General features: G+C 39.2%; 1 protein-coding gene across 1 annotated transcript in view; it reads right to left on the bottom strand.

Annotated features, from left to right (window-relative positions):
• LOC127430252 (membrane-associated phosphatidylinositol transfer protein 3-like) overlaps positions 1 to 11,296 on the bottom strand; it is a 162,251-nt gene extending 150,955 nt beyond the window's left edge. Inside the window, exon 1 of the mRNA XM_051679924.1 lies at positions 10,987 to 11,296. Coding sequence (XP_051535884.1) covers positions 10,987 to 11,011 — 25 coding nt within the window. The 5' untranslated portion in view covers positions 11,012 to 11,296. The remainder of the gene's footprint in view (positions 1 to 10,986) is intronic.
• Positions 11,297 to 12,319: the final 1,023 nt, after the last annotated feature.

The following is a 12,319-nucleotide window of genomic DNA, read 5'->3' as shown; positions in this document are numbered from 1 at the left end:
TTAAGCAATTTGAAAGTATAGCGAAGTCCTTCATTTGGAATGGTAAGCGTCCCAGATTGCACTTCAACAAATTACATAGGCCGATTGACAAAGGTGGACTAGGCCTACCCAAGATTTTGTTGTATTATTATGCTTTCGGTCTCAAACATTTGGCTCATTGGTCGCTTCCACATGAAAGGGCCCCTCCTTGGTTTTGTATTGAACAGGAAGTTCTTGCCCCTATTTCGCCATTGCAGGGCCTGTCTATCAAACTAACCGGTGAAGTTAAGTTACACCCCGTCATCTCACATTTGAACTCGGTATGGACTAAAGTGTCCAGAGTGTTTAATTCGGACATTTATTTGAATGCTGCTTCGAGCATATGGTTGAACCCAAAATTATGTATTGATAAGTCCCCCTTCTGCTGGTCAGAGTGGATTGTCAGGGGGGTTGCTGCACTCAGTGATCTATATGAGAACGGAGTTGAGATCCCTTGATAATTTGACTCAACATTTTGGGATTCCCAGATCTCAGTTTTTTAGGTATTACAGTTGCACCACCTGCTCTGTACTATTTTTGGGAGTAGCGTACACCCCCCTAAAGCGGCAGATACTTTGGGAGAGGTGCTTGCTGCTTTTGGTAAAGGACATAAGGCATCAGTGTATTACACTTTGCTAATTCAGAGTTTGGGGGATGGAGTTTTAAATTCTATTAAGAGATTATGGGAGAAAGATTTTAATTTGGTGTTGGAGGATGGGGTGTGGGCTGGGATTTTAAAAAACATCATGTCTGCATCTAGAGATGCAAGGGTGCGCCTTATGCAATTTAAGATTTTGCATCGATTTTATTGGACCCCCTCTAGAATGTATAGGCTTGGTCTTAAAGACACACCCACCTGCTGGAGATGCTAATCGGAAGGCGGCAGGCGGTTAATTCTGGCAGGCAGTTAATTCTCAGGGGATGGAAGTCATCTGATGCGCCCTCGTTTTGTGAGTGGTGTGTTGAGCTGGGTAAGGTTGCGGCATTTGAGGAGATGGTGTACAGAAGGCTGGATAACATGGATATATTCATTAGGAAGTGGGGCGATTATCTGGCCTTTTTGGAGGGTTCACGGCTGAAGTCAGAAGTTTACATACACCTTAGCCTAATCCATTTAAACTCAGTTTTTCACAATTCCTGACATTTAATCGTAGAAAACATTCCCTGTCTTAGGTCAGTTAGGATCACTATTTTAAGAATGTGAAATGTCAGAATAATAGTAGAGAGAATTATTTATTTCAGCTTTTATTTCTTTCATCACATTCCCAGTGGGTCAGAAGTTTACATACACTTTGTTAGTATTTGGTAGCATTGCCTTTAAATTGTTTAACTTGGGTCAAACGTTTTGGGTAGCCTTCCACAAGGCCCAAATTTGGCCCATTCCTCCAGACAGAACCGGTGTAACTGAGTCAGGTTTGTAGGCCTCCTTGCTTGCACACACTTTTTCAGTTCTGCCCACAGATTTTCTAGTGTATTGAGGACAGGGCTTTGTGAAGGCCACTCCAATATCTTGATGTTGTTGTCCTTAAGCCATTTTGCCACAACTTTGGAGGTATGCTTGGGGTCATTGTCCATTTGGAAGGCCCCTGGCTGATGTCTTCAGATGTTGCTTCAATATATCCACATCATTTTCCTTCCTCATGATGCCATCTATTTTGTGAAGTGCACCAGTCCCTCCTGCAGCAAAGCACCCCCACAACATGATGCTGCCACCCCCATACTTCAACGTTGGCATGGTGATCTTCGGCTTGCAAGCCTCACCCTTTTTCCTTCAAACATAATGATGGTCATTATGGACAAGCAGTTCAATTTTTGTTTCATCAGACCAGAGGACATTTCTCCAAAAATTAAGATCTTTGTACCCATGTGCACTTGCAAACTGTAGTCTGGCTTTTTTATGGCAGTTTTGGAGCAATGACTTCTTCCTTGCTGAGCAGCCTTTCAGGTTATGTCGATATAGGATTTGTTTTACTGTGGATTTAGATACTTGTCTACCTGTTTCCTCCAGCATCTTCACAAGGTCCTTTGCTGTTGTTCCGGGATTGATTTGCACTTTTCGCACCAAATTACATTCATCTCTAGGAGACAGCATGCGTCTCCTTCCTGAGTGGTATGATGGCTTTGTGGTCTCATGGTGTTTATACTTGCGTACTATTGTTTGTATAGATGAACGTTGTACCTTCAGGTGTTTGGAAATTGCTCCCAAGGATAAACCAGACTTGTGGTTGTCCACAATTTTTTTTCTGAGGTCTTGGCTGATTTATTTAGATTTTCCCATGATGTCAAGCAAAGAGGCACTGAGTTTGAAGGTAGGCCTTAAAATACATCCACAGGTACACCTCCAGTTGACTCCAATTAGCCTATCAGAAGCTAATTTAGGCTTGACGTTATTTTCTGGAATTTTCCAAGCAGCTTAAAGGCACAGTTAACTTAGTGCATGTAAATTTCTGACCCACTGGAATTGTGATGTAGTCAATTAAAGTAAAACAATCTGCCTGTAAACAATTGTTGTAAAAATTACTTGTGTCATGCATAAAGTAGATGTCCTAAATGACTTGCCAAAACTATAGCTAATATGTAATCTGTGGAGTGGTTAAAAAAATGAGTTTTAATTACTTCAACTTATGTGAATGTAAACTTCTGACTTCAACTGTATCTGCCACTATAAGGTCACTTCCTGAGTGGCCTAGACTGAATATAAACCATTGGATACATTATTTTTGCATTTACACATGAAACATGCCACAGTAACTTACTAGACCTACTCTATTACAATTAATGAGGATGTCACAATAAACCCATTCCCAACATTGAGGTGTATTTCGAACAATTTCAAGAGAGACCTTTGGCAGACTTTGCATACCAATATCTGCAGCCTGATCTCATGAAATTTACGTGAACATGACAACATTTTTGCAATTCAAAATTTACGTGCTGTATAACATGTTTTGCTGCAGTTTTCCAGTGAACTGTTCAGCTGGGGGCGCCAAAAGCGAGTAAAATGGTGTCGTATTCGATGAGGTTTTAAGGTGAATTTTAGATGGATGTTTTTAAAACATTCCTCCCTAACATAAAGCTTTTACCTGAACCTAACCAACAGTGTTTTAAAATATAAAGGAGACGTTTAAAAAAGACATCCTTACCAAATCAAAGCCTAAACCCAACCATTAGAAAACCTGGGTAGCTCAGCAAGTAAAGATGCTAACTACCACACCTGGAGTTGCGAGTTCGATTCCAGGGCATGCTGAGTGACACCAGTCAGGCTTCCTAAGCAACCAATTGGCCCAGTTGCTAGGGTGGGTAGAGTCACGTTGGCTTAACCTCCTTGCGGTCACTATAATGTGGTTCTCGCTCTCGGTGGGGCACGTGGCGAGTTGTGCATGGATGCCACGGAGAATAGCATGGGCCTCCACATGCACTACGTCCCCGCGGTAACGCGCTTAACAAGCCGCGTGATAAGATGTGCAGATTGACGTCTCAGACATGGAGGCAACAGAGATTCGTCCTCCGTCACCCGGATTGAGGCAAGTCACTACGCCACCACGAGGACTTAAGAGTGAATTGGGCATTACAAATTGGGGAGAAAAGGGGAGGGAAAAAAAAAAGACATCCTTCATATGTCAACACCTACACATAACCATTAGTGTTTTAAAATGCAGAAGTGAAATGAAAAAACACATTGTCTAAAGCAACCACCTCATGTCATGCCAATTCTATGACTCTTTTGTGTTTTGTATCAGCTTGAGTTCATGGCTGGACTTGAACCGTGGTCCTCCAATTCTAAGCCCAATGCTCTATTAGGTGAGCTACCGTGCAAGCTATTCAATCTGGAATAAGTGTATATATGTAGGTGGGTCTGTAATACAAGCGTTAGAATCAGAAACAGAATCAGAATCAGCTTTATTGCCAAGTATGCTTACACATACAAGGAATTTGTCTTGGTGACAGGAGCTTCCAGTGTACAACAATACAAAAAAAAGCAGCAAGACATAGATAATAATAAAAAATAAAACTAATTATACACATACGTACAGACACACACATACATACATACACACATACACATGGGTAGTGCAAATCTAATACAATCGGTTGTATACAATACACAGAATGTATTGATTTTCAAAAGATGCATTAGAGTAAAAGTGCGTCGATATAAAATAGCAGGGTCTGAGTAATAAGAGAGAAAAATAAGTATTTATAAAGTCATTATCAGCCATTCAAGTTATGATTTGAGTGAAAGTGAATAAAATACACAGTTGTTGTAGCACCTCTTGTGTTAATTTCACCTGGAAACTGCAGGGAATTGTACCTTGTACATATAACAAGTTTTGCAAATATGTATAGTCAGGTTTTCACTGTGAGACCAGGTTGAATATCTGAATTCTTATTCACATTACTAAACTATGCATTCCAATAACCAGGGTTGGGGAGTAACAAAATACAAGTAACGGGAATACTTATTTAAAATACAAAATATAAGTACAGTTGTGCTCAAAAGTTTGCATAGCCTGGCAGAAATTGTGAAATTTTGGCATTGATTTTGAAAATATGACTGATCATCCAAAAAACTGTCTTTTATTTAAGGATAGTGATCATATGAAGCCATTTATTATCACATAGTTGTTTGGCTCCTTTTTAAATCATAATGATAACAGAAATCACCCAAATGGACTTGATCAAAAGTTTACATACCCTTGAATGTTTGGCCTTGTTACAGACACACAAGGTGACACACACAGGTTTAAATGGCAATTATATGTTAATTTCCCACACCTGTGGCTTTTTAAATTGCAATTAGTGTCTGTGTATAAATAGTCAATGAGTTTGTTAGCTCTCATGTGGATGCACTGAGCAGGCTAGATACTGAGCCATGGGGAGCGGAAAAGAACTGTCAAAAGACCTGCGTAACAAGGTAATGGAACTTTATAAAGATGGAAAAGGATATAAAAAGATATCCAAAGCCTTGAAAATGCCAGTCAGTACTGTTCAATCACTTATTAAGAAGTGGAAAATTCAGGGATCTCTTGATACCAAGCCAAGGTCAGGTAGACCAAGAAAGATTTCAGCCACAACTGCCAGAAGAATTGTTCGGGATACAAAGAAAAACCCACAGGTAACCTCAGGAGAAATACAGGCTGCTCTGGAAAAAAGACGGTGTGGTTGTTTCGAGGAGCACAATACGACGATACTTTAACAAAAATTAGCTGCATGGTTGAGTTGCCAGAAAGAAGCCAATGCCACAAAAAAGCCCGGTTACAATATGCCCGACAACACCTTGACACGTCTCACAGCTTCTGGCACACTGTAATTTGGAGTGACGAGACCAAAATAGAGCTTTATGGTCACAACCATAAGCGCTATGTTTGGAGAGGGGTCAACAATGCCTATAGTGAAAAGAATACCATCCCCACTGTGAAGCATGGTGGTGGCTCACTGATGTTTTGGGGGTGTGTGAGCTCTAAAGGTACGGGGAATCTTGTGAAAATTGATGGCAAGATGAATGCAGCATGTTATCAGGAAATACTGGCAGACAATTTGCATTCTTCGGCACAAAAGCTGCGCAGGGGACACTCTTGGACTTTCCAGCACGACAATGACCCTAAGCACAAGGCCAAGTTGACCCTCCAGTGGTTACAGCAGAAAAAGGTGAAGGTTCTGGAGTGGCCATCACATCTCCTGACCTTAATATCATCGAGCCACTCTGGGGAGATCTCAAATGTGCGGTTCATGCAAGACGACCAAAGACTTTGCATGACCTGGAGGCATTTTGCCAAGACGAATGGGCAATTATACCACCTGCAAGAATTTGGGGCCTCATAGACATCTATTACAAAAGACTGCACGCTGTCATTGATGCTAAAGGGGCAATACACAGTATTAAGAACTAAGGGTATGCAGACGTCTGAACAGGGGTCATTTCATTTTTTTCTTTGTTGCCATGTTTTGTTTTATGATTGTGCCATTCTGTTATAACCTACAGCTGAATATGAATCCCATAAGAAATAAAAGAAATGTGTTTTGCCTGCTCACTCATGTTTTCTTTAAAAATGGTACATATATTACCAATTCTCCAAGGGTATGCAAACTTTTGAGCACAACTGTAACTGTATTCCACTAGTTACAATTTAAATCATTGGTATTTAGAATACAGTTACATTCAAAAAGTATTTTGATTACTGAAGAGATTACTTTGCATTTTATTGTCATTTGTTTCATTTAATATTTAGTCCTTTCAGATGGAAAACATTTATACATATAAATGATGCGATCCAAAGTGAATTTGAACAGCAGTGAAAAACTTTCTTATGATGTGTTACATTCATACGAGCAGACAGAGAAGTCTGAAGTAAGTTTGGAGCAGAAGAAATAGAAATAAACCTTGTGTAAATTGTCAGCTTTACGCTAAAATGCTATTTCATGCAAACGTTACCAGGCACGATCATATTTTTTTATCAAGAAAATTCATGTTGGATTATAATTTCTTTTTTCTAGTAAGACCTTTGATATTAGGGCAAAAATCATATTCTTGATAAAAAATTTTGTATTGTTTTCCTGTAAAAATATCTACAAATCCTTAAAACAAGATCAATTTGATTTATCTTGTTTTAGAAACAACACTGCATAAGATATTTAGGTTTTTCAGAGAATGTATTTTTAATGTGTATTTTGTCTTACTGTACTGGCAGAATCTTTAGTCAAAACAAGTGAAAAAAATCTACCAGTGCTGAAGTAATCCAAAATATTTAGAATAAGTTACTGACTTTGAGTAATCTAACAGAATACATTACAAATTACATTTTACAGCATGTATTCTGTAATCTGTAGTGGAATACATTTCAAAAGTAACCCTCCAAACCTTGCCAATAACCTCTTTTTCAGAAGAGCATTTTTTGAGAAAGGCAAAGCAGATGGGTTAAGCACACAATAAAATTAATGTTGTGAGTTCATATCCCTTTGAAGCTTTAAGAACAGGCAAAGCTAGAATTAGGGTGCTTTCACACTGGCAGTTTAGTTCAAAACAGAGCTCGGTTCGCATGAAAAATTGGTAATGTGAAAGCTGTCACACAGACCGGGGAGCACACCGTGGTACCGAACCCGAGACTACCTGTGGGAGGTGGTCTGAGTTCGGTTGCAATGGAACTGTAGCGTGATTCGCATGAATGTGAAAGCAACTCGGACTCGGGTGTGCACTTGTTCAGGAAGTAAAGTAACCTGCGCATGCGTTTTAGCCGATGACGACATCATTAGTTTCGTCAAAACACGAGGATCCACACATTCCTGAAAGTCCCAAAAAAGTAATGACACCACAATGACATACAACACTATAAATACTGTCTGTCTGTCTGTCTGTCTAAATACTATTATAGGTTGTAAATACAGGGTATAATACGAGATGACAGTGGCGATAACTTCACATTGGACATGAGCGTAAGCGTGCAATGTAAACAAAGATGCAAATTAATTCCTTGCAATCAGCTGTCTCCTCAAAAAAACGATATTTGCGAGCAGCAGCAAGCCGCCTTCCCCTAGACATCTGATGAGTTACGCCATGAAGCGCACATATACACAGTTGTCGTTCACTCTGCTGTGCATAATGTCACCAAAATAACAAAAAACAAAAAGTATGATGAGTCGCGTTGTGTTCTCCATGCGTGTTTGTGATGACGTAAGATGAACGCAAATGGACCGGGGTTCAGTAGAATCAAGTGAATGTGAAACCAGACCAATGCTGGTTGCACCGGAAATAATCGCACTCAGAATCGGACCGCAGCAAACGTGCCCAGTGTGAAAGCCCCTAAAGACAAATATGGCATGTGATGGTTTGACTTGCTGGAAACTGCTTAGAATTCAGGCTAGGAAGATGTGAAGCACTTCAGGGCTCTTCTGCTAAAGGAAATGCACTTTGAATGAATTTATCTGTGGCTCCTGCACCTGGGTAATTCCAAATGACAGGATAAATCCAAACCTTGATTGGATGTTCTGCTCACTGGTGTGCTGACCTGTAGTGAATGAGTACGATCTAGCCTACATAATCTATGGATGATTAACACCCATTAAAGTGATTACGTCATTGGGATTTGAATTTAGCTAATGCATATTGCAACAAATATAAAAATCTTGAGAAATCTATAAAATCCTGAAATTCCATTATATGCTTTATAACATAAATTAACCCAAACAACTACTCAGTGTCCATTGATAGACTGCCACTTCTGATGAACCAGTAACAATCCAATGGTGACGTGGATCTGTCCAATTTCTGCTTGTCTAAATATCTGAGTTCTTTGATGTGATGCTGATATGACATACTCGACCAGACCATTGCTGAAGCAATCATCCATAATTGGCAAAAGTGACAACACTGATTCCATAACTGAGGATCTCATTAGTGCTCAGAAAAATAAGCTAACCAAACCAAAGAGATATCAAGATTCCCCTCTACAAAACAAAATACTACTCCACCATTTCCCCCATGAACTTATTGGTTAATTCGGATATATACAGGAGGAGAAATCAAATTCATGCATATGGCAGCTTATTAGCACTCTTCAGTTACCCACAACTAACATATGGAAACTGTTCTACTTCTAAGGTATACAACATGCATGGCATAGTTGTCACCAATGATTACAGGGAGTTTCAGTGTCAAGACATTCAGTATGTATGAACTCATGCTGTGAGCTTCAGATTTTAACGAACCACTTAAAAACTGTGAACATGACAAAAAGCTTACTATATGATTGTAAGCTCTGAACACACCAGGATACATTCCAATAAGCTTGATCTTATATTCTTTATACCAGCAGTGTCCAGACCTCTAGTGAGTGACTTTTCTTTTTTCAGGTAATGTGCTTTAGACAGAGAGCCAGCAAAACCACCATCCACCACAACAGAGCCAATGTGTATCACATAATCAATAAACTTATTGAAATACTGCAAAGCACCACATTAACTGACAACCATCATTCATAAGAATTGTAAGATGCAAAGGGTAAGTTTTCTTCTGGATCAATACTTGGTTTTTCATGTCGGACTGAGTGTCCTGCCATAAACAGATTAATTTGGATGTATGCATGCTGAGATGTTCAGGGCAGACACTCGGCTGCCAGCTCTAGACTCAAAGCAATCATTTGAGTCTAGAGCTGGCGGGGGGGTTGTTGTTCCAAATCCGTATGACTATTCCTATGGATCTCAAAATAAGTAAAATGTTAGTCAGTCACCCTTCACTTTCAATGCTTTTTCCATTTAATGAAAGTAAACGATGACAAGGCTAGACTTCGCCTAACATCTCCTTGGGTTTCCATAAAAGAAATGAATGTCATAAGAACTATGGAAGAACATGAACTTGAGTAACTGATGACAGAATTTTCATTTTGGGATGAACTATTGTTTAAGTTTTGAATTATTAGAATATGTATTGCAGACCAAATTGGAGGCACACAGAAAACAGTCAAACATCTCACTATGTTCTATGTAGTGCAATACATCTAGTTTATGGGTTTTAGAAGATATGACCAGTAAATGTAAATTATTTTGTTTGTACGTATGTATAAAATAACATATATATTTTTATATCTTATATAAGTGCTATTTGACCAGGGGACAATCTTTCTGACTGGGCTCTAATTAAAAATCAAAGATGAATCAAAAATTAAGTCATAAGCTACCACAACCTGCAGAAACAATTACTCAGATCAGTTTTATAGCTAGATTTATTAACCACAACACAAATATCTGTATGAAACCCTCACATGATAAACGAAACATAGCCTACATCGATAACAACAAATGAAATTTTCATTTTCTTTTTATATTATTCTTAAAGGGATAGTTCACCCAAAAATGAAAATTCTCTCATTATTTTCTCAACCTCATGCCAACCCAGATGTGTATGACTTTCTTTTTTCTGCAGAACACAAACTGAGATTTTTAGGAGAATATTTCAGCTCTGTATTTCCATACAATGCTAGTGAATGGGTGCCACATTTTGTACACGCCAACAAAAACAAAACAAAAAAATCACATTAAGGCAGCATAAAAGTAATCCATATGACTCCAGTGGTTAAATCAATGTCTCCAGAAGTGATCTGATAGGTTTGGGTGAGAAAAAGTAAATTTTTTATAGATATTCCTCTCCCTGCCCAGTAGGGAGTGATATGCATATAGAATGTGTATTGCCAAAAACATAAGAAGAAGGAGAATGTGAAAGTTAAAGTGGAGACTGACTAAGCAGGAAGGAGAATTTATAGTAAAAAAATGGACTTAAATACTGATCTGTTTCTCACCCACACCTATCAGATCGCTTCTGGAGACATTGATTTAACCATTGGAGTCGTATGGATTACTTTTATGCTGATTTGTGTGATTTTTTCGGAGCTTCAAAATTCTGGCACCCATTCACTTGCATTGTATAGACCTACAGAGCTGTGACATTGTTCTAAAAATCTTCATTTGTGTTCTGCTGAAGAAAGCAAGTCATACACATCTGGGATGGCATGAGGGTGAGTAAATGATGAGAGAATTTTCATTTTTGGGTGAACTATACATTTAACACTATTATATGACAATAGTCACAACTCTAAATATACACTTCCCTGGATCCATAAAGCATTTTACATTTCAAAACAACACCCGTTTGTGAAGTGAACATGTTTAGATCAAGGAGACGTGTGACATGATGAAGCAAACACTTCGTCTGTCTCGCATAATTAAGTGACCTGCCTATCTAGACAGCATTTTGGGCTTCACATCGGCTTTGAATATGCGCATACGATACCAAAAAATGCAGTCTAGGTAGGCAGCTCACTAGGTTTTGGAAACATAACCCTGGACCACCACAAGCATTCCAGCAGATTGACACGAAAAGTGAAAAGAGCAAACTGACTGTCCACTCTCTCTACCTGTAATACTGCAGCTGCACGTCAATTCTGGACAGGTCATATAAAGCACGCATTTATCGCTCACCTTTCCCTCTAGTCTCTTTAGCCATCCTGTCCAATGCACTTTTGTCCGGTGCGTGTTTTCAATTAGTTTGGAGAGTACGCACGTCTCGTGTCTCTCTGTCCTTGTCTGTGCACGGGGAGGTTGGACGCGGGAGAAACGATTTAAAGCCTATGCGTGTTTCATGATTGAAGATGCCGTGGTAAAGACACGCGAAGGTGGGAGTATCCATGAACGCCGAGACAGATCCTTGTGTTGAAGTAAGCACGGACTTGGAGCTGTTTGCTTGTGTGCGGACTTTGCTGTTGTCCTCTCCTCCTCCTGTTGTGCTCAAGGTCTGATGTTCGACTGCCTCCAGTGGCTCTGCGCGAGCCGTGTGTGACAGAGCACAACGTTGATATAAGAACGAACTTAGAAAACGCCAAGTGCGTAAATGCAGGGTTTAGACCTCCCGCTGTCACATATTAGATAGTTATTTATTAATTTATGCCATGCAGTATTAACTGCATTGGTGTTTCAGAAGATAATAGCCTAGCAAAGGCAGCAAAACATATGGCAATGTTTTAGGTAAGCTTATGTTTTGGTCTTTGTTTCTGTGTAAATAAAATGCCGACAAGAGCCGCCTTAAAAGGATAGTTCACCCAAAAATGAAAATTATTTCATCATTTACTCACCCCCATGCCGTCCCAGATGTGTATGACTTTCTTTCTTCAGCAGAACACAAACAGAGATTTTTAGAAGAATATCTCAGCTCTGTAGGTCCATACAATGCACTTGAATGGTGATCAGACCTTTGTAGCTCCAAAAAACACATAAAAGAAACATAGAAGTAATCCATACGACTCCAGAAGCGATATAATAGGTGCGGGTGTGAAACCAATCAAAATGTAAGTCCTTTTTTTTACTCTGAATCTCCACTTTCACTTTTACATCTGAAAGTGAAAGTTGAAGTGGAGATTTAGAGTAAAAAAGGGCTTAAATATTATTCTGTTCCTCACCCACACCTATTATATAGCTTCTGAGATATGAATTTAAACACTGGGGTCGTATGGATTAATTTTATGTTTCCTTTATGTGATTTTTGGAGCTACAAAGGTCTGATCACCATTCACTTGCATTGTATGGACCTACAGGGCTGAGATATTCTTCCAAAAATCTTTGTTTGTGTTCTGCTGAAGAAACAAAGTCACATCTAGGATGGCATGAGGGTGAGTAAATGATGAGAGAATTTTCATTTTTGAGTGAACTATCCCTTTAAAGGTGCTGTAAGTGAAAAACAATTTGTAACACCATGCATAAAATACCACTAATACCTGACAACTATTATGGAAATAGGTGATCTGGGAAATCTTAGGAA

The sequence above is a fragment of the Myxocyprinus asiaticus genome, chromosome 39 (assembly GCF_019703515.2).
Source record: "Myxocyprinus asiaticus isolate MX2 ecotype Aquarium Trade chromosome 39, UBuf_Myxa_2, whole genome shotgun sequence".
NCBI lineage: Eukaryota > Metazoa > Chordata > Actinopteri > Cypriniformes > Catostomidae > Myxocyprinus > Myxocyprinus asiaticus.
Note: the sequence above shows the minus strand (reverse complement) of the source record. Positions and strands in the feature narration are given on the sequence as shown.